Source organism: Octodon degus, unplaced genomic scaffold (assembly GCF_000260255.1).
Source record: "Octodon degus isolate 3935 unplaced genomic scaffold, OctDeg1.0 scaffold00230, whole genome shotgun sequence".
NCBI lineage: Eukaryota > Metazoa > Chordata > Mammalia > Rodentia > Octodontidae > Octodon > Octodon degus.
The window spans coordinates 2,940,625-2,965,799 of NW_004524806.1; the positions used below are offsets into that span (position 1 = coordinate 2,940,625).

General features: G+C 51.5%; 3 protein-coding genes across 5 annotated transcripts in view; 2 read left to right on the top strand and 1 right to left on the bottom strand.

Annotated features, from left to right (window-relative positions):
* Positions 1 to 605: 605 nt before the first annotated feature.
* On the top strand, positions 606 to 6,155 carry Rnf215 (ring finger protein 215). 2 transcript variants are annotated; one of them, XM_012517907.2, is made up of 9 exons: positions 606 to 936; positions 1,190 to 1,333; positions 1,765 to 1,836; positions 1,920 to 2,005; positions 2,326 to 2,482; positions 5,194 to 5,313; positions 5,390 to 5,533; positions 5,777 to 5,879; positions 5,961 to 6,155. In XM_012517907.2, exons 1-9 carry the CDS (start codon positions 649 to 651, stop codon positions 5,981 to 5,983), a joined length of 1,137 nt encoding a protein of 378 aa, XP_012373361.1. In that variant the 5' UTR covers positions 606 to 648; the 3' UTR covers positions 5,984 to 6,155. The 2 variants fall into 2 exon arrangements, with proteins under 2 accessions (XP_012373361.1, XP_023561559.1); XM_023705791.1 differs by having other exon boundaries at positions 2,329 to 2,482.
* A 1,333-nt stretch (positions 6,156 to 7,488) lies between these two features.
* Ccdc157 (coiled-coil domain containing 157) lies at positions 7,489 to 21,228 on the bottom strand. Of its 2 annotated transcripts, XM_004645534.2 has the most exons (12): positions 21,121 to 21,228; positions 16,758 to 16,897; positions 16,193 to 16,450; positions 14,441 to 14,612; positions 13,637 to 14,276; positions 12,856 to 12,933; positions 12,315 to 12,505; positions 11,541 to 11,717; positions 11,200 to 11,368; positions 10,043 to 10,182; positions 9,551 to 9,639; positions 7,489 to 9,470 (listed from the first exon to the last, which is right to left on the bottom strand). In XM_004645534.2, the coding sequence occupies exons 3-12, from the start codon at positions 16,438 to 16,440 to the stop codon at positions 9,236 to 9,238; spliced, it is 2,139 nt and encodes a 712-aa protein (XP_004645591.1). In that variant the 5' UTR covers positions 16,441 to 16,450; positions 16,758 to 16,897; positions 21,121 to 21,228; the 3' UTR covers positions 7,489 to 9,235. The 2 variants fall into 2 exon arrangements, with proteins under 2 accessions (XP_004645591.1, XP_023561589.1); XM_023705821.1 differs by lacking the exons at positions 16,758 to 16,897; positions 21,121 to 21,228 and having other exon boundaries at positions 14,441 to 14,637; positions 16,193 to 16,355.
* Positions 21,229 to 21,304: 76 nt separating this feature from the next.
* Positions 21,305 to 25,175, top strand: part of Sf3a1 (splicing factor 3a subunit 1) — a 24,927-nt gene continuing 21,056 nt past the window's right edge. The window contains exon 1 of the mRNA XM_004645535.3: positions 21,305 to 21,512. Within this exon, the coding sequence (XP_004645592.1) occupies positions 21,450 to 21,512 (63 nt within the window). The 5' untranslated portion in view covers positions 21,305 to 21,449. The remainder of the gene's footprint in view (positions 21,513 to 25,175) is intronic.

Genomic DNA, 25,175 nt, shown 5'->3' on the forward strand with positions numbered 1-25,175 from the left:
AGGAGGAAAGTGACCCAGTCTCTCTGCCCCACTAAGGATCAGCCGACTTCATTTAGCTTCAGGCCCCTTTGAGACCCTTGCTTCTCAATCCTCTGCATTCGCCTTCCATGTCAACCTGTGGTTCTCTGCTTCCCGCTGTTTGGACTTGAGGAGCATAGGATGCCTACGGAAGAGGGGAGTGACACGTCCCTCCTGTCGCCACACAGCCGAAGCCACCCGTTAGGCACCAAATGTTCCTCGCTCCCGCCTTTCTCAGGCCCTGACTGTCTCTCTGTCTCCCCAGGTCAACCTGTCCAGCTTCCTTCCACAGTCTGCCTCTTGCCAAGCTCCGCTCTCTGATTCACGACCCGGGTAGCCAGTGAGCGCCTCCCCTTCCAAACCCTGCGACTCTGCTCCGCCACCTTCCGGCTCCCGGGCCACCAGCGCCAGGACTCTTCGTGGCCACCGGGGGGCGCGCGCAGCTCAATGTGGGCTCGAAGCCACCAAAGGGTCCGCCCCGCCCGCCCCGACACCCCGCCCGCCCCGACGCCCCGCCCCAGCCGGTCGCGGCCCCGCCCCTCCAGGCGCCCGCCCCGCGCGGCGTGGCCTCTCCTCCTCCGCTTGCCCAGCTACCGGGAGACCGGTCTTTGCGACTCGCCAGTTCCGGTCATGGGCTCCACCGCACACACCGTGCGGAGGTCGCTGCCCCCGCCTCCGCCCCCGCCGCCCTCGTCGCCGCTGCTGTTGCTGCTTCCTTTGCTGCCGCTGTGGGTGGCCCTGGCGGGGCCCGGGGCAGCTGCAGACGGCAGCGAGCCGGCGGCCCGGGCGGCGCGGGGCGGAGCCCGTGCAGTGCGGGTGGACGTGAGGCTATCGCGGCAGGACGCTCTGGTCCTGGAGGGCGTCAGGATCGGCCCGGAAGCCGACCCGGTGCCCCCGCTGGGCGGCCGCCTGCTGCTGGTGAGCGCCGCTTCGGACACCCTGGCATAGACTTGGCACCTTGACCGCGCTTTGCTCCTTGAAAGAGCTCTGACAGCCCAGCGACCCTTCCACAGGCTGCTTTGGCACCCCAGAATTCAAGCTTTCAAAACCTGAGATGCTCCCTTCTCCATACTCGCTCCCAAGACCCTGACCTTGCATCCTCTGTGGTCGATCCCATCTCCCACTTCCACCTGCCCCTGCCTCATTCTGCTCATTGACTCTCGCTACACAGATGGACATCGTGGATACTGAGCAAGAGATGCCCGTAGAAGGCTGGATTGCAGTGGCATATGTGGGCAAGGAGCAGGAAGCCCAGTTTCACCAGGAGAATCAGGGCGGTGGTGCCCAGGCCTATCCCAAGGCCCTGGTCCAGCAGGTGCAGGGGCTGTATGTGGGGGAGAGGGGTTGGGGGAAAAGGTTCTCCAGGCATCTGCTAGAGGCAGGCTACCAGGTGGCTCCTACAGAGAAGCCCTGTGTGGGTTAGGGGACTCCAGTCTGGAGAACTAGGCAAATGTGGTGTGAACCAGGGAGGTGGGAAGAGACTCAGATTACTTTGGAGTCTGTACCATACTATGAGAGGGGAGCGTTGGAGAGTCAGGCAGGACTGCCTTACATGAACCAGGGAAAGGGCAGAGTTATTTGAATTTTACAGAGCAGGAAGTATGAGAGCTTTTGCCCTTGACCTCAAGAAGCTTATAGCTGGTCCAGGGGAAAGGCTTAGTACAGAAGAAGAGCTAAGAGCAGTGGACTGCAGAAGTGAGCCAAGTGTGGCAGAGTATGTGCCAGCCTCCCGCCTCTGTCCTACAGATGCGCCGGGCCCTCTTTCTGGGAGCCTCTGCTCTGCTTCTCCTCATCCTGAACCACAACGTGATCAGAGAGGTAAATCAGAGCAAGCTGTGCGGGTGAGCAGGCTGGTGAAGGGAAAACCAGACCCTGCTGATTTCCCTCCCCGTCCTCTCTAGCTGGACATATCCCAGCTTCTGCTCAGACCTGTGATTGTCCTTCATTATTCGTCCAATGTCACCAAACTGTTGGAGGCACTGCTGCAGTGAGTTGGGGTTTGGGCCCCCCAAAAGAGGGGGTCTGGCAGCCTGGGTGCTGAAACTCCCTGGCTCTCTTGTGGGTTTGGGGGACCCAGGAACAGGGTGTCTGTCACCTGTTAATCTTAAAGCTGTATTCTGGGCTGAAAATGGGCATGAGAATGGGAAGGTGGTACTAAGGCTGTGTGAGAACTGGAAAAACGAACAGCTGTGAAAGGATTGCGACCCAAAATAGAAAGCCTACAGGAGTGACATTCTGTGGATTCCACTGCAGGGCTGGGGTGAGTCTGGCTTTCCTGCCTGTCCCCTTTATGACTTTCTTTCCCAGAAGGACCCAGGCCTCAGCTGAGATCACAAGTGGAGAATCTTTGTCAGCCAACATTGAGTGGAAGCTGACCCTGTGGACCACCTGTGGCCTCTCCAAGGATGGCTATGGAGGATGGCAGGACCTAGTGTGCCTGGGAGGCAGTCGTGCCCAGGAGCAGGTGGGTGCAAGTGGATTCTTCTGGATCTCAGGAGAAGCAAATCCTACGGGGTCTCCTTGCCTTGGTGGTGAGGGGAGCCCTTATCACCTCACAAGAGTGATGTGTTTAGTGACACAATGCAGGGCCCCCTCCATGAAGCTTTTGGCCTAAAGTTGGTGCAATCAGTCTTAATTGCTGTCATTATGCTATTCTCCAACTCAATGGCTGCCTTTGGCTCCCTGTTGTCTTCAGAATAAAGTTCAGGCTCCTTAGTCTGGCTTTTACAGCTCTCCTCATCACTTATTTTTCTAGCCTTTTCCCTATGCTCTGGCCAACTTGTGCCATTCACTGGCCTCCACCTGTGCTAATCCCCTTGTCCATCCTTGGCACCAATCCCTTTTTCTCTATTGCACTAGGATCCAGTCTAGCAGAACTGTCACAGTTCATGAGGTCTGCCTGCTTTGGAATGTCTTCATACCCTCTGCTCAAAGTCCTCTCCCTTTGCTTAGTCACTGCAGTGTTTTGCCAGCCCTCTCCCAGGACTCTCAGGATAGCCCACCCTATATGTATTAGGGAGCATGACTTAGTCCCCTACTGTCCAGGAGTGTGCTCTCTTTGGCTCTGGATTTCCCAGTGCTTGACATGAAGGGGTTCAGAAATGCCCATTAGCATTTCTTGAGCCCCTTTTCTGTGCCAGCAGGCATGCCTGGTGAGCAGCCTCCAGCAGGTGTCAATCAATGTGGGCCATGTTAAACAGCTTCAAACAAGGCAGATGGGCTCAAATCCTGGCTTTAAAACCTTAGCTTAGTGATCATACGTCAAATGTTTAATCTGCCTCATGTTCCTCATTTGTGAAGATAGATAGATAGATAGATAGATAGATAGATAGATAGATAGATAGACAGACAGACAGACAGACAGACAGATATCTGATACAGATCCTTAGGCAGGGCAGGGATTTGAAGTGGAGCCAAAGAAAGGTCAGAGCTGGGTATGGAGGCAAGGAATGGGCCCAGGAAACCTGAAGTTGAGAATCCCTACAGTCTGCAGTTAGGTCTGGCTGGTAAGAAGGCAAGGCTGAACGGCCCTGGTCATACTGCTGGCTGAGGGGACATGGCTTTTATGAGTATCAGGTAGCCGTGGCAGCTGGTGTCCAAAGGGTGGCTGGGCAGGGGTCTCAGCTGGCTGGCCTAATGGGTATTGGGCCCTCAAACCCCGAGCCCTGGACCCAGGCACCATCCTGAACCAGCTTTTCACAGCTGGAACACCCCTGTACCCATGTATCAGGAAGCCCATGCCAACTATATTCTTGATAAGCCCCATCCCACCCTCCTGCCTTTCCTGGGGGCTCCCCAAAGTGCACTGAGCCTGGCTGTTCCAAACAAGGAGCTCCAGATCAGGCTGTGCCATGCAGAGCTTGTGCTATAGTGGCCATTCAGCAAGTCCTGCCCCGTGTCAGCCTGCTTCAAAATGTCATGGGACACAGAGCAGGACACCTATACCCTGGGCCCGCAGGACCCAGCCTGGGGAGTAGATAAGCTCCAACGAAGGCTGAGCTGGTAGTGGGAACAAGACTTCCCAGCTTGGGGGCCAGCAAGATAGCTCAGCAGACTTAAGTGCCTGCTTAGGCATGCACAGTGTCCAGGGTTCGATCCCTAGTATGTACTGCACTGGTCCAGCCCCTGGGCACGGAGCACTCGTGCAATCTCAGCACTGGGGAGGCTGAAAACAGGAGGATCACTAGAATCCAAGCTGTATGGTGAGACCCTGTATCAAATACATTTTAAAAACAAAAAAGGGCCAGGGAGATAGCTCCTACCTGGCAAAGTCTTGATCGCCGGAACCAAAAAAACAAAAACAAAAACTCTCCAGCTTATAACAAAGGTGCCTGGGCTCAGCCTATGGCTTGTGGGGAGCTTCCCAGATCAGGTACCACCACCCCAGTGAGATAGAAGGGAAAATGGGAGCAGGCTCCTAGATACGTTGGTGGTTCCCAAAGTACCTCCACCCCAAGAAAGAGCAATGTCTTGTAGCACTAGTAGCCCTCAACGTTGATAGAATCGTGCCTTTTTACCATCAAATTGTTTCTTGCCACTTCTCTTCTGTCATGCTGAGAGTTGAATTTGAGCATTTGTCTGGGCACAGAGCATTAGAAATGCTGAAAGCTTCTAACACATCTACTGGCTGTGTGAAATAAGCTTGCTTGTGTGGGAAAGCATGTCTGTCTTACTGTGCCACATCATCTTCTGAGCTGGCTCTTCAAAATTATCAAAATCTAGAGCCATGCTGCGTGTGGCGGGAGCTAAATCAAGATCAGTGTGGGTCCCCTAGCAACTGAAGCCCCTAGGGCCTGGGCCCACAGGTTTTACAATGCCCTCTCAGTTGTGCTTCCCAACTCTAGTCCACAGATGAGCTCCTAGATGGAAGTGAGTGGGGGACAGTGCAGCCTGAGAGAGCAGACCAGGAGGAAGTGCAGGTTGAAGATGGGGTAGGACAGTGCAAGAGACAGATGTGGCTGTCCTTGTACCTGGGCGAAGAAAGGCAACTGGGACTGACCCTGAGGAGGCCAAGAGTAGGAGGGAATGAAGACTTGGAAGAATGAATGGAGGAGTCTGTAGGGACAGAGAGGAGGCCCTTGATGCATGTCACCTACCTGTTCATGGGGGTGGATGCTCCTGAGGGAAATACAGGGAGCAGCTCCAGCACCCCTGACAGCTGCTTCCGTCCCCCAGAAGCCCCTGCAGCAGCTGTGGAATGCCATCCTGATGGTGGCCATGCTCCTGTGCACAGGACTTGTGGTCCAGGCCCAGCGACAGGCATCACGGCAGAGCCAGCAGGAGCCTGGAGGCCAGGTGGGAGCCCGACCACAGGAACCCTGGTTCCCCTAGCCGTTGGGCCTGTGAGACTGTGGCTGTCTTCTTGCCACAGGTTGACCTTTTCAAGCGCCGTGTGGTGCGGAGACTGGCCTCCCTCAAGACCCGGCGCTGCCGTCTGAGCAGAACAGCACAGGGCCTTGCGGAGCCTGGCACTGAGACCTGTGCAGTGTGTCTGGATTACTTTTATAACAAGCAGGTTAGTGGCGTGGACAAGAACAGCCATCTGCTGACCTGTGACTTCCCCTACTCTACTCCTGGGAGACCCCGAGACCACCCCAACCAGGCCCTTTGCTTTCCAACCCCCAACAGGTCTACAGAAACTAGGGTAGGGTTGGGCCAGCAGGTAGGGGCTGGGGGAACAGGCTCTAAGAGGATTCAGTTTCCCATTTCTCTACCTGGAGCCCCGCCCCTTGATTCAAGCCTCTACCCATCCCTGTAGTGGCTCCGGGTGCTACCCTGTAAGCATGAGTTCCACCGAGACTGCGTGGATCCCTGGCTGATGCTCCAGCAGACCTGCCCACTGTGCAAATTCAATGTCCTGGGTAAGCACTGGGGCAGTGCCCTAGGACCCAAAGGCCCCACGTGATGCCTCCCTCCATGTCCTTCCTGCTCCTCTTCTGCAGGGAACCGCTACTCAGATGACTAGCTGCCCCACTGGGGATTCTGTGTACAGGAACCTTCTGCTGCATCCAGCCCTTAGCCTTGGCTCCTGGACAGGATGGTGGAATGGGTCAGCCCTGTGGGTGGAGGAAGGATGTGGACCCCAGCGTACCATGCTGGGAAACAGGGATCTGCACCCCTGGCCGAACTGCAGAGCCAGGACCACAAAGGCCAGAGTGAAAAGTCACTTTGTGGCCTTTCTCTGCAATCCTGGGATATCTGTGTCTGCTATGCTCCCAGGACACTGCAGAGTATGGGACCAGTGTAGCCAGGGGATCCCTGAGGGCTGAAGCTACAGTGGCTGTGTTTTGTTTATTGGGGAAGGGGTGGATTGAGGAATAAGCTGTCCGGCCGTGGAGCACCCTGGCTTATCTCTCAAGGTAGTCTTGGTCAAGGCTGTCATGTTAAACCCGGAGACCCCTCTACCACCTGTTGTCCTCAGTCATTGGGCACTGGGAGCCACAGGCCCTGCTGTTGTCCAGCTGGGTTCCCACCCCAGGCCTGGCTGGGATGAGGCCTTAGAATCAACCCAGTCTTGTTCTTCCTGGCTGGGCCATGTTACTTACTGCGATACAGTACTTGAAGCCACAGGATAAATGTGGTGTGTCTTCCAAGGGCATCCATTTTTTTAAGAGTTGGGGCAGGGAAGTTTTAATAGTAAAATAAACATGGATATATTTTAACATAAGATATAAAGTTTATGTGGATGTTTTATTTTATTTTTTAATTTTTTTATTTTATTTTATTTTTTTGTGGTACTGGGAATTGAACTCAGGGCCTTGCACTTGCCAGGCAAGTGCTTATTCTACTGAGCTATCTCCCAGGCCCCTATTTTATTTTATTTATTTTATTTTATTTTTTTATTTATTTTTGTGGGGGGGGGGGCTGGCATGGCATGTGATGCCAAAGATTGAACCACAGTCCCTGCGTGCTTACCTAAGCAGTTGCTTTAAACTACTGAGCTATCTTGCCTGCCCCTTTGTGGATATTTCAATTTTTTTGTTTTTAAAAGGTCAGTGGTAGGTGGAGTCCTCAGATGACGCCCAAGGCCTCCGACCACCAACCTACCATGAACACCCTGTATAATCTATGGAATAGTAACTCTTATGGGATGTCACCCTCATGATCAGGTTGTTATATGCAGAGCTGACCTTAAGATGGGGAAAATAGGGCCGGCGAGATACCTCAGCAGTCTAAACACCTGCTTGGCAAGCGCAGGGACCCGGGTTCGATCCCCAGCACCACATGCAGCACCAGTCCTGCCCCAGGCACTCAGAGCTGGCCACCAGAGACCAGAGTGTGTTAGTACATGCCTATAATCTCAGCACTGGGGAGGCCTAAAACAGGAGGATCACTATGAGTCTGAGCAGTGTAGTGTGACCCTGTAGCAAATACATTAAATAAATAAATTTTTAAAATGGGGAAAACAGGGCCGGGGAGATGGCTCAGTAGTATAAGTGCTTCTCTGGCAAGTGCAAGGGCCTGAGTTTAATCCCCAGTTCCAAAAAAAAAAAGGGAAAAATATCCAAGTGGGCCTGATCTACACATAAGCCTATTAAAAGCAGTTTCTTCTGGCTGGTAGAAAAATTCAGAGACTTGAAGTGCAAAGGGGATCCAATGCTGAAGCATTTTCTGCTACTCACTTGAAGATGGAGGCCATGAGGTAAGGAAGATGGAAACAGGGGCCTCAGTCCTACAGCCCTAAGGCTTGAATTCTGCCAGCAACCAGAATAGGCTCTGAAGATCATTCCCCATTCTGGGCTGACGGAAATAGGCCCTCGTTAATACCTTGATTTCAGCCTCCTACGAGCCTAAGCCAAGAACCCAGCCACGCAGGGCTTGGACTTCGGATCTGCAGAACTGTGAGTCGATGCACAGTTGCCACATTGGGAGAGACCCAAGAGAGTTGCTCAGCTGCGAGAGGGCTTCCCACTGCACTTAGGCCAGATCATCTGCTCAGAGAGCCACCCCTAGTAGCTGGCTCTCCCCTCAGCGATAGCCCAGAGCATCCCAGCCTCTTCAAGAACCCTGGGACTTCTCTGAAGCAAGTTAGGCAGACCTAGCAAGTGCAAGGGCCTGAGTTCAAATCCAGCCACACACACAAAAAAAGGCAGACCTAAACTGTGCTTGTCTACTACATGTGACCCCTCTTGGTCCTTCTCTGGAAACTTCAGTGCCCCACCTGATGGCCTCCTTACCATCCTTACCAGGGAAATGCCACAGAAGGTAGAGAGCACAGCCTGAGCAGTCCTTAGTGAGGGGGCTGGGAGTATAGCTCAGTGGTAGACTGTCTGCCTAGCATGCATGAGGCTGTGGGCTCAGTCCCTGGTACCAGAAGGAAAGGTCCTCAGCAAGGTCTCCAAGCTTATCCTTCACAAAGGGGGAAATCATGGATCCAGTGTCTTCCTTAAGGACAGTGACCACTGTGTGCCAGGGGTGTTTGATGACATGAGTATCCAGCCACACGGCACCCTAGGTTGAAGGGGCCCCAAGGTTTAGGCCTAGTAAAGTCAGGGCTGAGTAAAGTCTCCAAAGGCCTGACCCTCCCTTTGGTGGCTTCCTGGGCTGTGACCTTCAGGACACAGAACTCCTTTGTGACTCTCACCAGTTCCTAAAAGCAAGGAGTTACTCAGTGAAAGGATGCCCAGTGTTTTTGAGTCCCTAATGTCCCCAGGCCCAGGTTTAAAGCCAAGGTGAGGGCTTGGGATATAGCTGAGTGGCCTAAGCGCCTCCCTGGCAAGCACAAGGTCCTGAGTTCAATCCCTGGTACCAAAAATTAAAAAAATAATAATAAAGCCAAGGTAAGAGGCTGAGGGTGTCACTGTCTTCTGCCTGTTTCGGTGAACCCAGAGCCAAGATCCTAGCCTGATTCCTTGTTTACTTCAGATGTCCTCGCTGGCCAGTCACTGTGTCCAGCTTTGCCCCTTGACTCTTGCTGTGGTAGTGGAAGGACTGCCCTTCACTTGGCCCAGGTTCTAGAAGCTTCTACCCTTGATGTGCTTTCCTCTCCCATAGCTTCCCCAGAGAGAGGCAAAAAAACTCCCCCTTAATGAGGGCCCACAGTGCCAGGTCTCTCCTAACCAGTGTCCTACAAGGGGAAAGGACCACCATTCTTCCAGTTCAGCCATGCTGTGAGGCCAAGAATGCCATGGACAGATGGCTGAGGCTTTATTCCATTGGGGAGTTGCCAACTACCTTCCGACAGCCCTGTCCCTGCTGCAAGTTATGTGAGCCATTCCTAGGGCTGTTGTGCAGAGCTTCTCTGGCCATGATTTGGTGAGAGTCTCCTCTTCAGCCTGGCCAAGGCCCGGATGGGGTTCTGGGTACAGGTAGCAGAGTGGGTCACATCCTCAAGGGAAGACTTGTTGGGCCAGTTGCTGGTCTGCCGAGGAGGGAATGATTGGAGCTGGCCTGGCGGGGTCCAGCCTGTGCCACTTATCCTGCTGCTAGGAGGGTACCGCCTGCTCAGGGGCCTGAGGACCAGTTCACAAGATCCCCTGTAAGTGTGAGGGACCATGCCACCTCTGCCCTGCCTAGGCAAAACCTTGCTCACCTTGGGGACATCCTCTGGGCCTGGGCCAAGGGTGTTGCTCTTTGGATGCCCTTGTCAGGAGGGGACCACAGATGGTCTTGTGGGATCAGCTGCAAAGGAAGCCAAGCTCAGAAGGGCCTAAGAGTCCCCTCCCCACTGGAAACAGAGTTTCATAGTAGGTTCAGGGAGGCAGAGCCCAAACTCATGCCTTTCCACTTAAAGGAGAGGGAAAGCTGTCTGGGGCTTCTTCAGCTGCCAAACTTTGAGCGGACAATACGTGTGGGAAGGTTCTGAAAAGGTCCCTGGGTGCACTTAAAGGTGTGAAGGGCTCGAGAAATATCTGGAGCCAGAAGGCACTGAATCTGTATTTTCACACCTTGATGTGTGGTAGATGTTTCACAAAAACACAGCCTAAAACCCACAGGCCATGAGGCTAGTTCCCAGGGCACAGACTAATGACCTCTTCTGGGTTGGGGCCTCCTCCAGTCCCCCAAAGTCCACCCTCAGGTCTACCTTGAGGCCCCCTTGCTGGGCCACCTCACGGATTTTGGATAACATTGACTGGAGCCGGCCGTTCTCCTCCTGCAGGACCCGGATGCGGATGTCATTGGCCTGAACTTGCCTCTCCATGTCATCTGTGACATTGCCAGAGCCTGTGGGGACATGATATAGTACTTGGGTCCCCACCTCACCAGGTCAGCCTGTGTTCAAGGGATGGACCTCAGAGGCCAGGCACAGGCGGCTGGACAGTACACTGGGCCTCCCATCACATCTCCCTTTCCTTGAGGATTTGTTCTCCTTCCCTGTTCCATCCGCTGGGAAAGTGATGCAGCCATTGCAGAATCAGAGAGCTGCATGGGATCTAGAACTCATAGGTGATTGGGCAAATGAGGAAGAGTAAATCTCTTATCCTTATTGAAAGAGAGAATGAATGTGAATCTTCCAGGCCACCTGTTTTGGCAGGCCAGAGAGAGACAGTGGGTTGTCCAGGGAGTCACTCCAGCAACTCTGGAATGAGTCACAGGAATTCACCAAGGATATTCCTTCCTGCACTGTGGTGATGGATACTTCTAGCTCACTAAACCTTGGCAAGTTGCTGCCTGTTCTGTGTTTTCTGCTGGTAAAAAAGGGAATGCTGCTGTTGACAGAACAAATGTGAGGTGACAGAAGGGTCTGACACAGTGTTCAGGATGGTGACTTGTGACCACTAAGAGGATCTTCCTAACAGTTCTAAGAAGGGATTCATCACAGAGATTCAAGGGCTGGGAGAACATACAATGTTTGGCATGTGCTTCTGGGCCAATGCAGGTACCTAGTACTCCTGTCCATGGGGATAAGGACACCACACTGCCCTGTGGTGTAGGCAGATGCCAGGAAGAGGGACACAGGGAAGTCACCCAAGGACTGCCAAGTGTGTGAAATGGCAGAGTACACACCCTAGAGGCAGCCAGACCTGTGAGTAGGTTCAGCTGTGACAACCAGGGGTGGTCACCTTACCTCTGGACTTGCATTTCCCCTCTGCACAAAGGGATGGACAACAAAGGAAGCACCTGCATGCTGGCCAGCCCCTGCCCCACTGTCCACAGCCTGAAGGAGTTGTACTTTCCAGCTGAACCTTTGCTGCCTACCCAGGGGCCCTCATGCCCTTGGCATCAAGCTTAGGCCCATACTTTGCAGCTGGGCCTCCATAGGCCTGTGCAGGTCAGGGAAGGCCACCAGCAGCCGCTCCTGCTCCCTCAGCTCCGCCGTCTCCTGTTGCAGGTCCAGTACAGTCAGCCGCAGCTCTGTCGTCACCTGTTCTAGGTCCTGCTTCTCCCGCTGCAGGCTCTGCAGTAGCTCCTGTGGCATGGAGAGGCTCAGACCTGGCCCCAGGATGGCCCCTGGCTTCCTACTCCCCTAGGGACACCATTCTATCCCCAGGCACAGGATAGACTTGCAGGTGCTCAGTAGGATGGAGGTGCCTCTGCTGAAAGGGAAGGATCACTCCCACCCTCAACCTGTCCACTTGTACCTGCTGGGCCCGAAGCTGGCACTGTCCCTGTTCCTTCTCACTCTGTAGGCTCTGGAGCTGTTCCTCCATCTGGGCTCGCTGGCCCTCAGCCTCATTCAGACCTCTCTGCAGCTCCTCACGTTCCTGGTCGAGGCTATCCAACTGCTGTAGCAGGGCCCGCTGTTTGGTCTGTAGGGACTGAGTGGGAATAGACAGGATGTGAAGCCCACAGCGTTAGGCCAACAGCCAGATGGAACCAAAGAGACTCCATATGCCTGTCCCTCTGAGCCTCCCTGCATGCCTCATGTCTGCACAAGGTAGGCCATGCACACACACAAAGGGGAAGGGGCAGAAGGAAGACAGTAGCAGGTAACACACCAAGCCGGTCTAGGCCTGGGCTCTCAGCTTGCAGACCCTATGCCCTTGGAAGGTAGTTGGCTGATGGTGGCAGCCTCACCCCACACACTTCTTTCCTATTGAATACAGTCCCCACTAGAAGGGGAATTCTGAGAAATAAGCTTTTCTTCCTATATCTGCAGTGTCATATTAGCCTGTGTCATTGAAACCCACATTTCCAACATCCACTGAATATAAAGCAGAAGGAACACTGGTGTTCTGCTATGAATCCTGGCTGCATCTCCTGCAACCTGTGTGGCCTGGGGCTACTTCCTTGATAGCCTCAGTTTCCTCATTCATGAAATGACAGGAGTATCTCCCTCCTGTAGTTATAGCAGGGAGGAAGGATAGGGCTGCACACACAGCCTAAACCCTACTCCCCTAGGCCTCGGGCCTCACCTCTTGGTGGCGAACCATGCTGTCCACACGGGACTTCTCCTTGTCCAGTTCCGTGCTGGCCCAGCGAATCTGCTCGCCAGCTCCATCCAGCCGCCCTGTCAGCAGCTGCACCTGCTCCTCTAGCTGCTGCACCTGCCTCTCAGCTGCCACCCTGTGCTCAATTTCCTCCTGCAGCTGCTGGGCATTTAGCTCTGCGGGATGAAGTGAGAAGGCATGGGGGCCGGGCCAGGGGTGTGAGTCCCTCCCCTACCCCAGATCTAGGAAGGAGTCCCAGGGGAGGCTCTTGTCATATCTCTGGGCTTCAGTGTTTGCAGTCATGGGGCTCTGAACCCTTTAGATAGGTCTGGAAAACAAGGTGTTCTTTGGGCAGGAAGTGGCCCCTAAGCTCAGGTGGCTGCCAACAGTGCTGATGGTCAGGCCCACCTTACTATAGTAATCCTTCCATTAGTCCCAGAAGCTTGGGGACAGAGATGAAGGACATTTGTCCAGCCACATCACTGGCCTGAGATGTGGCACAGGGACATATAACAGGGCACCTTACCCATGGCCTGCATGGACTCCTGCTGCTGCTTCTGCTCTCCCTCAAGGTTGGCCACTTGCGTCTTTAGGTCACATATTTCTATGGCAGCCAAAAGAAAGACCATTCAGAGAGGTCCTGGGGCCTAGCCAGTAACCCTCATGCCCAGAGCACCCTGCAGAATGGAGACAGCTATGCCATGTGGAGAGGCCACCTGAGGTCACAAAAGAACACCGAGGTGGTGGCAGGAAGCCTGGGACTCGTCCTGCCTCTCACAGGCTGGCTGCCACATGCTGACACCTCTTTGGGCCATGATGACCTCTACAGAGGTAACAGGCTGGGAAGGGCAGGGACTTGCTCTGATCCGGTAGGCCTCACAACACAGCAGATACTGGCAACTTTCAATACTTTTCATTTTTGCCTAATAGTTTTTGCCAAAGTCAAAAAGACTGATCTGGTGGGGTGCAGGTCCCAGGGCAATGAGCGCCCCAGTAATAACCCTCAGTAATGGTCAAAAGCAAGTGGATTACTAACCCAGCTCCCTCCCCCTCCTAATGAGGACAGCCAAGGCACATGCTGCACAGTCTGCTGGTGTCCACCAGTGTCTGAGCTCCACCGCAGAGTGGTATGCTCCTCATGGGCAATACCACCAGCTGGATGGACACATCCTCTACTGCATTGCTTTCTTTGCCTCTTGCCCACTCCCCAACCTACGTTTTTTCCATATAAACTACTGGTACTGGTCCCAGGTCTCAGGTCTAGCAGACCCCTTGAGTATGGAGGATCCAACCCCTAGGGTACAGACCTGTAAGCAGTTGCTGCCTGTCACACTCCCATTTGGTCATGCATCGCTTGGACTCCTCCTCCTGCCGCTGCCGCTCACCCTGCTCCTGCCGCAGGTCCTGCTCCAGCTTGCCCAGCTGCTTCCTCAGGTCATCCTTCTGCCCCTCAGTCTCCTCTAACTGGGCCCTGAGAGGCCCAATCAGCTGAGACAGAGCCCCCATGTGCTTACTGAGGCATGTCAGATCTTTGCTCTGCTTTTCTGCCCAGTGGCTTACTGTGGCAGCCGGGAGGGGCCTGACCCCCACACTGTCCTGCACCAGCTGCTGGAACTGGCCCAAGGATGAAGGCAAGTTCTGGTTCTGACAAAGGCTGATAACCACCTTGCTCACTTCCCACAGGCTGCCCTGGACCCTGGTGCATGCATCACAGGGCACCAGGGCTGTTTCAATGGTCTGGGAATGAACACTCTTGGTGTTCTCAGAGGTCCTGGCTGAGCACTTCAGGGAGATGGGGACACTCTGTGGCCCTTGGCAGGTCTGCTGTGAGCCTGATGTTGGAGAGGGAGGCTTGATAAACTTGGCAGTAATGCATTCATGGCTCCTGGCTGACTTGCCCTTGGCTGTGGGCTTGGAGGTGGGGGTTTCCCCTTGGCCTGCCCTTTTCTGGGGTCAAGAAAAGAAAGGAAAGCAGTGAGAGAGAGATGGGCCTGTAAGGGCCCTGGTTCCCTGGGACAGTGGGAGCCAGGGCAGGGGACAGTGCATAGTGCTGCGCTGGAAAGCTAGGGCAGAATATGAGGGTGATCACAGTGGGGCTGGGGCTAACCCACCTGGGGGGCTGCCTGCTGACAGAGCGCGCCTTGCCTCAGCAGGCTATCCCAGAAGCGCCGCACTGTGAGCCCCACAGACATGCAGGGCCCTGCAGCCTGGGAAGAGGGCAACATCTGCTCCGAGCCTAGGCTTTCCAGGTAGCAGGCACAGCTCTGAAGAAGCAGCAGGAGTCTGTGGGCAGAAATGGCAAGGGGGGCTGGGCCTGAGGTCAGTGCGTCCTCACACCACACAACTGGCAGTTTCTGGCCCAGGTATAAGGAACCCGAGTCTCTCAGTATGCACTGCCAAGCCATCCTCATCACAATCTCGGGCCTACTTCCTTCCGGAAGCCCTTCTCAGCCCCAGGGTTGGCTCACGGACCTCTTCTAAGCCTCCTGGGTGGCAGCACTTGTGTTTTGGCTATTCCCCAGGGAATGCAGGCTTGGCCAGACCAGAAGGGGTTGGGCAGAGTACTCTGAGCTAAGGCACAGAGTAATGCAAAGCTACAGAGGATGGAAGGTGTATTCTATACTCACATCTCTCCAGCCCATCATAGGTTATGAATAATGCTTTCATACCCAGGGCTCTGCTGGGCCTCAGAGTAGTAACCCTGCCTTCTCCGTCCCCAGGCAGGTCATCCTGCAATGTCCTTGCTGCCTAGTAGGCTCCCATGGCTTTACTGGCATGGAAGGTTTCTGAGAACTGGGTTGTCACATAGAAAGTTAGAAGGCTGATTGTGTTAACTTTATTGTTGCTGTTCCCAGCTGCTGCTGCTGCTGTTATTATTATTGTATTAGGGATTATTATTATTATTATTATTATTATTATTATTATTATTATTATTATATTAGGGACTATTCCCAGCCCCTTTTGTCTTTTGAGGCAGGGTCTTACTAAATTGCTAAGTTGCCCAGGCTGGATTTGAATTTGTGACCTCCTGTCTCAGCCTTCCCGAGGGCTGAGATTAAAGGCATATGCCACCATGCACATCTGTTACTAATTTTTATGGTGTTAGGAATGGAACCCAGGCCTCTCTCATGCTAGGCAGGTGCTCCATCACTGAGCTGCATCCTCAGGCCAACAGGCCTTTACCACCCAGCGACATCACAGGAGTGCTAGAACTGCAGAGAATCCAAAGCCTCTTCCTAGCAGGGCTAGGAGTTGGAAAAACACATCCCCTGTTTGGCCTTAGAAGGCACAGGGGTAATAACACAAGCCATAAGACACCAGGAAAAATAACCTGGGATAGAAACATTGAGTAGCAGCTCTGCAGTCCCAGATACACAGAAACCTGAGGAGGTAGCAGTGAGGGCCACCGTGCCCCAGGGACAAAAAGGGCTGGGCAGCAACTCCACTTCCTAAGGCAGATAGGATAGCACAGCATAGCACTACACAGCACAGCATATAATACAATAAAAGGTGAGGGGACAGGTAGTGCATGCCAGCAATCTCGCACTCTGAGAGGCTGAGGCAGGCAAATTGCACTTTTCAGCTTAGTCTGAGCAATTTAGCCACTTAGTGAAATCCTGTCTCAAAAACAAAAAAATGGCTGGGGATATAGCTTGCTGTGAAGGCACTTGGTTCAATCACTAGTACCATTTTTTTTTAAAGGTGAATAATTCTGAAGGCCCTGAGATGCTTTGGCTCCTAACAAGTATTCAGTCCGTGGTAATTACTGCTACTACACTGTCACTGTCTCTAGAAGGGATGCTGTTGCTGTAAGAGGCAAGTGGCAGCACCCTGGGGTGGCCGGGTTCAGTCAAGGTCCTCACCTGTCAATGACCAGCTCCAGCAGCACAGCATGGGACAACTGTGTGAACTCAGGGTCACCTGGCACATGGTCATAGTGCTCTAGCAGGGCCACCATGTCGAGGTCACAGGCTACGCGGTCAGGGAACTTCCAGGAGGGAAAGCGTACGGGTCCGGCACGAGAGAACACATCCACGATGGTGCCCTGCAAGTCGGTGAGATCCTTGCGCAGGCTGTCCATGCAGGCCTGGCTGCCTAGCAGGTATGCCATTCCCACAGCTCTGGGGCAGGAAGAGAGGCACTTGGTTAGCCAGAGAGATGCGGCTGCTGCTGGAGGAATCTACCAGGTTGCTCCTTAGCAAGAACTCTGCCCTGACATTAGGAGAAGTCTGCTAATTATCTGACTGACAGTCTTTTTCCTTGTGAGCTCAAGAACTGTCACCTTTGGGTTAACTGTTATGTCACCTGGCAACCTGGGCTGAGAGGCCTGAGGACTAGCAAGTGCTGGGAAGATCAGAAACACCTGGGCCTGGTCCCTGAGGACTGAAATGGACACTAGGTCTCCCCAAACAATGGGCTCTGGCCTCACCTCTCACGGGTGCCTGCCTGTGTAGCTGCAGCCATTGACTGTGTCTGGCTCTTGGACTATCCTGCAGGCTCCAGGGCTCATCCAAGTGCCTGGCCTCCTGTCCACAATGCAGGTCTGACCTCAAGCAGGCCTCCAGTCTCTGGAATGGATGAAGGTGACAGTGAGTTACCACAGTCAGGTAGGGATTCCTTGCAGATAGGGTGGAAGTCGCCTGGGAAGAAGGAGAGAATATTTCAGGCCAGAGGAATAGAGTAAGCTATATCCCCAACTCACTTTTATTTTTCATTGTGAACAGGGCCCCACTAAGTCACTAAATTGCCCAGGTTGGGCTTGAACTTGCAATCTTTCTGCCTCAGCCTTTGAGAGTACTGAGGTTACAGGTGTCCATCACTGCACCTGGCCTCAACATTGGGGGTGGGGTACCAGAATCAAACTCAGAACCTCACACTCACCGGCTGCATCACTAAGCTAAATTCCTACACCCCCAACCCTTTTATTTACTTATTTTTAAAGACACAGCCTTGCTAAGTTGTTGGAACTGACCTCAATTTGAAATCCTTCTACCTCAGCCTACCAAGTAGCTGGCAGTGTACACCAATGAGCCCAGCTACTTTTTTTGTTTTTTAAGTCATAGAGACCAGTGTTTATTTGACCTTTATGGCAAATCTCAATTAGCACCAGACAATATTTCAAATGCTTGAAAGCCACATGGGCTGGTAGAGCGTCAGATGTGTGTGTTCCTCTGGAAAACAAGGACTGAGTATCCACCCCCTGCTGGGTACTGCATCAAGACTAGGGAGCTGGAAAACCGGGCATGGTGGTACACGTCTGCAGTCCTAGCACTCAGGAGGCTGAGGCAGGAGGACTGCTGTGAATTTGAGGCCAACCTGGTCTATATAGTGAGTTCAAGGCCACCCTAAACTACCTAGCAAGACCATCTCAAAAAAAGAAAAAAAAAAAAAACAAGATTAGGGAAAAAGTAGGGCATAGAGAACCCTGTTCCTATATCTGAAGGTCTTTATAAAGAGTAAAGTTGGATGTGTCAGCTTTACACCACAAACAAAACCATGTTTGTTGGCCTTTGTGTACACACACAAACACACAAGCTTGCACTCCACATACATGTTGTTTTGGCAACTGCCTCTCCTGAGATACTACTACTGCCTATGAGATTTTGTGTCTCTAAGGAGTGAAATGGAAACAAAGAGAAAAAACAGACGAAAACATTTGAGTTTCCTCCCTGGAATGGGCATGAAGGGAACAAATGCAAGCAAGAAGCTCCACCTGGGAGGAAGAGGGCACAGCACCTGGTCTTATAAGCATGCTTGTGAAGGTTCAAAAAGACCCCAGGAAGGCCAGGGAGATGGCTCAGTAGAATAAGCACTTCCCTGGCAAGTGCAAGGGCCTGAGTTCAATCCCCGGATCCGAAAAAAAAATTAGGAGGCTGATGCAGAAGGATCACAAGTTCAAGCTCCTGCTGAGCAATTTAGAAATTTCATGAAACCCTGTCTGGAGGTTGTAGCTCAGTGTGAAAGCCCTGGGTTCAATTCCCAGTACAAGAAAAAAAAGTAATGAAACAAAGAAAGAAAGAAGAAGGGAAAGGAAAGAGAAGGAGAAAAGGAAGGAAGAGAAGAGGGAGAGAAGGAAGCAAGGAAGAATCCAAGGTTAACTTTTGTGGTTTTTCCTGAAAACTAAGGTTATGCAGATGCAGGAATTTGAGAAGCACTTAGGCATGTACCAAGTGAGGGAAGACAACATTCTCTGTAATTCCTGTCTTAAGTAGAACCCTCAGACCTGACCTATATCTAGGACCATACATGTGATGGCAGTAATTTAGCCAGTGCTGCCCTTAGCAGGAATGGCAGTTTACTCTACCTCCTTCTAGTTCCTTAGGCTCCAGGGTGAAAGTCTGACTTGCAGAGAAGAGTGGGAGCCTTTTCTCCCCTCACATTCAACATTCAAGCCTCTTCTTTCTCTCAGACTTAGCACCCTACCCTGCTGGTCAAGATTGTGCGTACTGCCTCCAGCAAGCAGCCAGTCTCTGTAAAAGGTGCCACTGGGATAACAGACCTTTGTGTCATGGGAGGAATATGGCAGTGAATGCATACTCCACATCAGTCACCAGTGATAACCTAAATCAACAGGACAGGCTGACCTGGATCAATGAGTCTCTGTAGTAGAATCTGATAAGGATTGAAGAGTTGTACTCAGCGGCTACCTATTGTCAGTTTATGGATAAACTCTTCCCTGGTTCCACTGCCTTAAAGAAAGCTAAGCCAGAACAGGAATATATCCAGAGCTTCAAAATACTATATGCAAGTTTTAAGAAGAGGGGTTTTGACAAAATAATTTCTATAGATAAATTAGTAAAACAAGTTTCAAGGAAATTTTAATTTGTTCAATGGTTCCTTTTTAATGTTATTTACTTATTTTAGTGGTATTGTTGCAGGCAGCCGAGTTAGATGGAAATATTATAGGCAGTCAGACAGGGCCAGGCTCTTGAAGGAGATAACACAGAAAACAAAGTATTTTACAACTCTGGGAAGGATGGATGCTCCCGCCATGGGCCAGACCTAAAGACCAAAGATCAAACAAATGCCAACCTCCCTAAAGACCTGCATTGAGATTGATCATCATCCTGAGGGAGCCAGAAGAATCATTAATCCAACTACTACTGGATGGCTACCTGATAAAATCCTGTTCTACATTCATGCCCCCTTGCTATGTGACTCGCTTCCCTATTTGGTCCTGGACTTAATCAATTTTACCTGAGCGATGGTGCTTGTAATTCCATTGAGTGACCATAGTTTAGTCCCACCCCACATCCACCTAAGTGAGTTCCCATGTTCTTCACCACCTTAGATCCACCTCACCACACAGTTGTACTCAAGTCCCTGGAAGAGACAGCTTCCTGGGGAACAACCTGCTCAGGCCCCCCTCTTGTCCCTCTCTCAGGCAGGAGCTTTCTTTCCCTCAATAAATACATTCTGCTCATAACCTCCGTTTTTTCCTAAAATTCATTCTTCGGTTTTAGAGTACATGAACTTGCGCAGGTCAGGTCGGGAGATCATTTTTCCCTATGTCATTTGGAGGTTCCTGTATCATTTGGAGGTCACACACCCTCAGTTTTTCTCCCTGTATCAATATTAGGAATTGAACCCAAAGACTTCACACTGAATTACACCTCCACCCTTTTTTATTTATTTCAATTTTTTAAAGTCTCACAATGTTGCTTAGCTGTGATGCTCCTGCCTCAGATACTCATAGTGCTGAGATTACTGTTGGTGCCACCACACCTAGCTACCTTTTTAGTTTTTATTTGAAACGTGTATCCAACCTGCAGCCCAAAGGTCAGACACATCTGCTAAAGCCAAACTACATGGCAGTTGTCATTCTCTAACCTGAGATTACTAATCTGTGAATCCCTGGGGACACTGAAGGGACTGAAGACAAAGGAATAACCATCTGTGCTTGTCAAGAAGACTGACCTGAGTTCAAGTTCCTAGCCTATCAACTCTGAACTTCACAATTCTCTGTAAGCGGGTTGCTATATGAAATCTCTTATGAGGTAGTGTTTCACACATAGTCTGGCTCTCAGTAAATGTTCAGTATATCCTAGCCATCTCTTTGGCCCTCACTTCCCAGAGGCACACCTCCAATCCAGCCTGCTTTTCACTCTGCTGGAATCCTGTCCTTCCTGTCCCCTCTCCTCTCCCTCTCAGCTCTGGAATGAGAAAAATCAGCTTGGATCCCCTTCCTGGACTTCAGTTCCTTGCCTGTGAAATGGGGCAGTGATAAGAGCGTCTCCCTCACGACATACTCCAAATGGCACTCCCTCTACACTGCAGCAGATTTATGCCTTGTTACGGTTATTAATATAGAATAATGGTAACTAGAGCCCAGAACCATGGCGGATACTCGTAGTCGGAGCCTCAGGAGGCTGAGGCTGGACGGCTGTGAAAAGAGAGGGGCACAGTATACAGACCGCACTGTGGGAGCCAAGACTGGGGTCTGAGAAGGCAGCCGAATTTGAGAAGGGGTGGAACCGAGAAAAGGCAGACCCATGGAAAAAAGGCGTGGTAGGAAGTTTAATTACCCCACCCTCTCCCCAAACCGGGGATTGAACTCATGCCCTTGTGCTGGCCAGGCAAACGTTTATTCTTCAGAGCCATCTCCCCGGCCCCAAGTGCCTAAAGTTTGAAAGGCGGGACTTTGGGGCAGGTGGGCCCAAGGGGTTGAGGCTCTCCAAAGTCAGGGGTCAAGGGAGGAAGCCTTGGAAGTCCGAGCCGCAAAGCACAGGAACTGGCCTGGGAAGTAAAGCGAAGTGCTGTGGCGTCCGATCGGTAGTGCATAACATCTCACCTGCCTCCGGCGTCGCCGCCCCAGGTTCTCTGTCAAGCAGGCTCAGGAAACTGCCCGCGGCGCGCCTGCTGCTCGAAAGATCCTCGGAAACCCGTAGCCCGGCTTCCAGGCGGCTGCCATGACAACGGTGCCACGCCTGGCCCAGGGGAGGGACCGGAAGTACGCATGAGGGGGCGGAGCCGGAAGTCCGTCATTCTTGCCTCTGCAGCAAGGGCTCTCTTGGTGGCCGCCATCTTGAGGGCTCCTCGTACCTTCGGTGTGGGAGTCTGTCTTGACGCAGCAGCAGTCGTCTACACTGAGGCGGGCTGGCAGCCCTGAGCGTCGCAGTCATGCCGGCCGGACCCGTGCAGGCGGTGCCCCCGCCGCCGCCGGTGGTCACCGAGCCCAAACAGGTACCGCGTCTCCCACCTCGACCGGCAGCCGGTGCTTAGGCCTGGGCCCTCCCCTACTCCGCGGCCCTCAGCCCCGCGGTACTGTGTCGTTACGACTCTCAAGTGCGGGGAGGGACTACAAGTCCCAAGAGGCAGTGCGCTTTCCAGGGTGGCCTTGCGAGCCTGGTGCATGATGGTTCTAAATAATCACCCTGGGAGATTATTAGAGCTGTAAAGTCCGCCCCAGATCTTAGTAGGTATCTGCATTTTAACAAGATCCTGAGGCGATTCGTTAAAATAATCCAGTCCTTCCATGAAACTGTACGGGTTGGGTCCTCCGCCCCAGTCTGCCCAGCTGCACGGTACACTTGGATATTACTTCTTAGCATCTGCAGTGCTCACCCTAACCCAGACATCGTGCCAGCGTCCATCTTATTAAAATGAATGAAGCACAATCCTCTGCTAATAGGAGACCTCCCAAACTAGTAAGAAGAGAAGCAGGCAGCCCATGAATGTTGTCCAGACGACTGTAAATGATACAGTGCCAACCTGCTCTTTAAATGCTGTCAGTCACGGGGCGGACGAGATAGCTCAACGGTCCAAAGCTCCTGCTTAGGGAAAATACGCATAAATATAATTGTGGTATGGTGCCTTATGAGCCACAAAAGTATCTGTAAAAAAAAAAAAAAAAAAAAAGGTAACCTGGGGGCCTGCCGGTTAGCTCAGTTGTTTAAGCGTTTGCTCATGTAAGCACAGGTGCAGGATACTGCGGTTCGATTCCCAGCTCCCTCTGCCTTACCAGACCTGCCCTTCAGGCAGCCTGAACAACCAAAAAAAAAAAAAAAAAAAGGTACCTAAGGAGCACTGCTTGATAAAGTTAAGAGGAGCTCTCAGGAATGAGTGGCAAATTGATTTTAGAAGGATAAATGGTTCACAGCAAGGTGACTGGGGAAGGAAAATGGCACACTTATTTAACATTTACTGAACCCATTCTATATGCTGATCACTGCTTTGGATTCAGAATGCAGCACAGAATATGTCAGAACACAGCAGATGTGACAAAAGAGACCACAAATGTTTAAGTGTCCCTGGCCTTTTCCTAATCACTGGGGGAAGATAAACAAGATAATACTAGATAATTAGTAGAGGAAAAAAGGTGAGATACTGCTGTCTCTGGTGATGAGTAAGCAACTGCAGTTGAAGTACAGGATTGAGAGAAGGATGGCAGATGAGATTATAAAATTTAAAATTTATCTTTGTAGACAGTGTGACGAATGGAGCTTTTCTAGATAGTGATGTTTGTGTTTGAGAAATTAGGAAGTGATGCGGAGAGTCACTAGGATGGAAGGCCAGTTACTATTAAAAAGATGCAGAGGGCCAGGTCTGGATGGGGCAAAAGGGATGGGAAAATGCTCCTCACAAAATTGCCAGCTGGATGTGGTGGCTCATGCCTGTGATCCCAGCACTGGGGAGGCTGAGTCAGGAGAATTGTTGTGAGTTCCAGACCAGTCTGGGCTATAAAGGGAGCTCAAGGCCAGCTTGAGCTGTATTGCAAGACCCTGTCTCAAAAAAGACTAATGACACCAGCTTTCCCCTCTGTGTATTAAAATCCTGATTGTGTTAGTTAAATTCATCTATAATTTGGGGATAACAAGAGTCATTAGTTTCATAGGGCTTCCAAGAGTTAACAAATTTAAAGTATCTGGGCCAGTTGTGGTGGTTCACACCTGTAATTAAAGCACACAGGAGGCTGAGGTGGATAGCCAGACTAGACTACGTAGTGAGTTCAAAGCCATCCTGAACTAAATACCCAGACCCTGTCTCTAGTTTTGTTTTGTTTTAAATTTTATTTATTTATTTATTTGTGTGTGTGTGTGTGTGTGTGTGTGGCCAGCTCAGCCCACCAGGGGGCGGGTTGGCTGGCATGTGGTGCTGGGGAATTGAACCACATTCCCTGTGCTTTGCTAAGCTTGTTCTAAGTAGGTGCTTTAGACCACTGAGCCATCTCACCAGCCTCTTGTTTTGTTTTGTTTGTTTTGTTTGTTGTTGTTTTGGAACTAGGAATCGAACTCAGTGCTTGCCAGGCAGGTGCTGTGCTGCCGAGCTATATATCCCAGGTCAAGACCCTGACTCAAAAAACAAAAGTATCTAGGCCTACTTTATGCTTAATAACTATTGCTATCATTGAGTGAGGAAGGTTCCAGTTTCTGGGCTGTATGACTAGGAAGCCATTCATGAGGTTAGGCAGTGCTCAGGAACCCACTGGATCTGAAGTTCAGGATTGAGGAGATAGCTTAGTAGAATAAGCACCTGCCTGGCAAGCGCAGGGTCAAAAAAAAAAAAAAAGTTAAAAGCTGAACTTCAGGAATGATATGGCCCATTGATTTGGACAGAGTTATTTAGCATAGAGATGGTAAAGGAATTGAAGGGTAAGGTTTTGAGTGCCTGAGAACCCAGGTACTGTGAACAGTTTCTTTGAGCTCTGCAGCATTATAGAGCAGGAGGTAAATTAGAAGCCAGGAAGGAATGGTGAGCAAAAAGAAAGATGGGTGAAAATGAGGCTTAGGAGTTGAGTGGACAGTTTTCTGAAGAACTGGTCACCGTATGCCCAAATGATGGCTGTCGCTGGCTCCAGGCACTCATTTTTTACTTTAGCGAGAGCTTTTGGAATGAATGAGGACCACATGAAGGTGAGGAAGTGGAAACCTAGGTGATCAAGTACCAGAGGAAAGAGAGGGAAAAGGCAGCAGCACAGTACAACATTAAGGCAAGAGAGAAGCTTTGTTCTTCTGAGAGATTCTATGCTTTGGTAAGGGGAAAAGCTAGTGGGTTACGAAAGTGGGGACAGGGACAGGGAGATAGCTCAGCTGCGTAAGTGCCTGCTTGGCAAGCACAAGTTCATGAGCTCAATCCCCGGTACCAAAAAAAAAAAAAAAAGACCAAAGAATGTGAGGACTAACTGGACATGATAGCACATGAGTTTGAGGCCAGCCTGGGCTACAAAGTGTATTCAAGGCCAGACTGAACTGCATAGCAAAACTTTGTCTCAAAAAAAAAAAAAGGGGGGGGCCCAGCCCTAGCTCAGTTCTTTAAGTGGCTGCTTCCACAATGCTGGCAGCCTCAGTTTGCTGTAGTTCGATCCCCACAACACTCCAGCCATGCAAAAGTGCCCTGAAGGCATTCAAGGAGCAAAACCGCCCCCCCCCAAAAAAAAAGAAGAAGAAAAGAATATTGGAACTTGGCTGGGCATGGTGGCACATGCTTGTAGTCCCAGCTACTTGGAAGACTGACATGAGGATCACAGGTTCCAGGTGAGCCTGGGCAAGTTAGTAAGATCCTTTACAAAACCATTTGTGTATTTATGTTTGTGACTAGGGATGTAGCTCAGTGGTAGAGTAAGTGCCTAGAATGCATGAGGCCTTGAGTTCAAATCACTAGCACTTAGTAGTGGAAGAGTACAGAATGTTATGGGACAATTAATGTTACATATTCTAGGGCTGAGGGTTTAGCTCAGTGGTAGAACGCTTGCCTAGCAAACTGGAAGCTCTAGGTTTGGTCCTCAGCACCAAAACCACCCCCAAAATATTCCATTGTCATTTTGCGCATGGCATAGTGGTTAAGGCTGCAACAGATAAAGAAGGAGAGGACATTCAAAGCAAAAGGGGCTCTTTTTTTTTTTTTTTT

Coding starts and splice junctions, on each gene's coding strand:
- Rnf215 (XM_012517907.2), top strand. CDS start 649: ATGGGCTCCACCGCACACACCGTGCGGAGGTCGCTGCCCCCGCCTCCG. Junction 1,837..1,919: donor ACCACAACGTGATCAGAGAG/GTAAATCAGAGC, acceptor CGTCCTCTCTAG/CTGGACATATCCCAGCTTCT. Junction 5,314..5,389: donor AGCAGGAGCCTGGAGGCCAG/GTGGGAGCCCGA, acceptor TTCTTGCCACAG/GTTGACCTTTTCAAGCGCCG.
- Ccdc157 (XM_004645534.2), bottom strand. CDS start 16,440: ATGGCATACCTGCTAGGCAGCCAGGCCTGCATGGACAGCCTGCGCAAG. Junction 12,506..12,855: donor GGAGTCCATGCAGGCCATGG/GTAAGGTGCCCT, acceptor TTCATCCCGCAG/AGCTAAATGCCCAGCAGCTG. Junction 9,640..10,042: donor CCCAGCAAGGGGGCCTCAAG/GTAGACCTGAGG, acceptor CTTCCTTTGCAG/CTGATCCCACAAGACCATCT.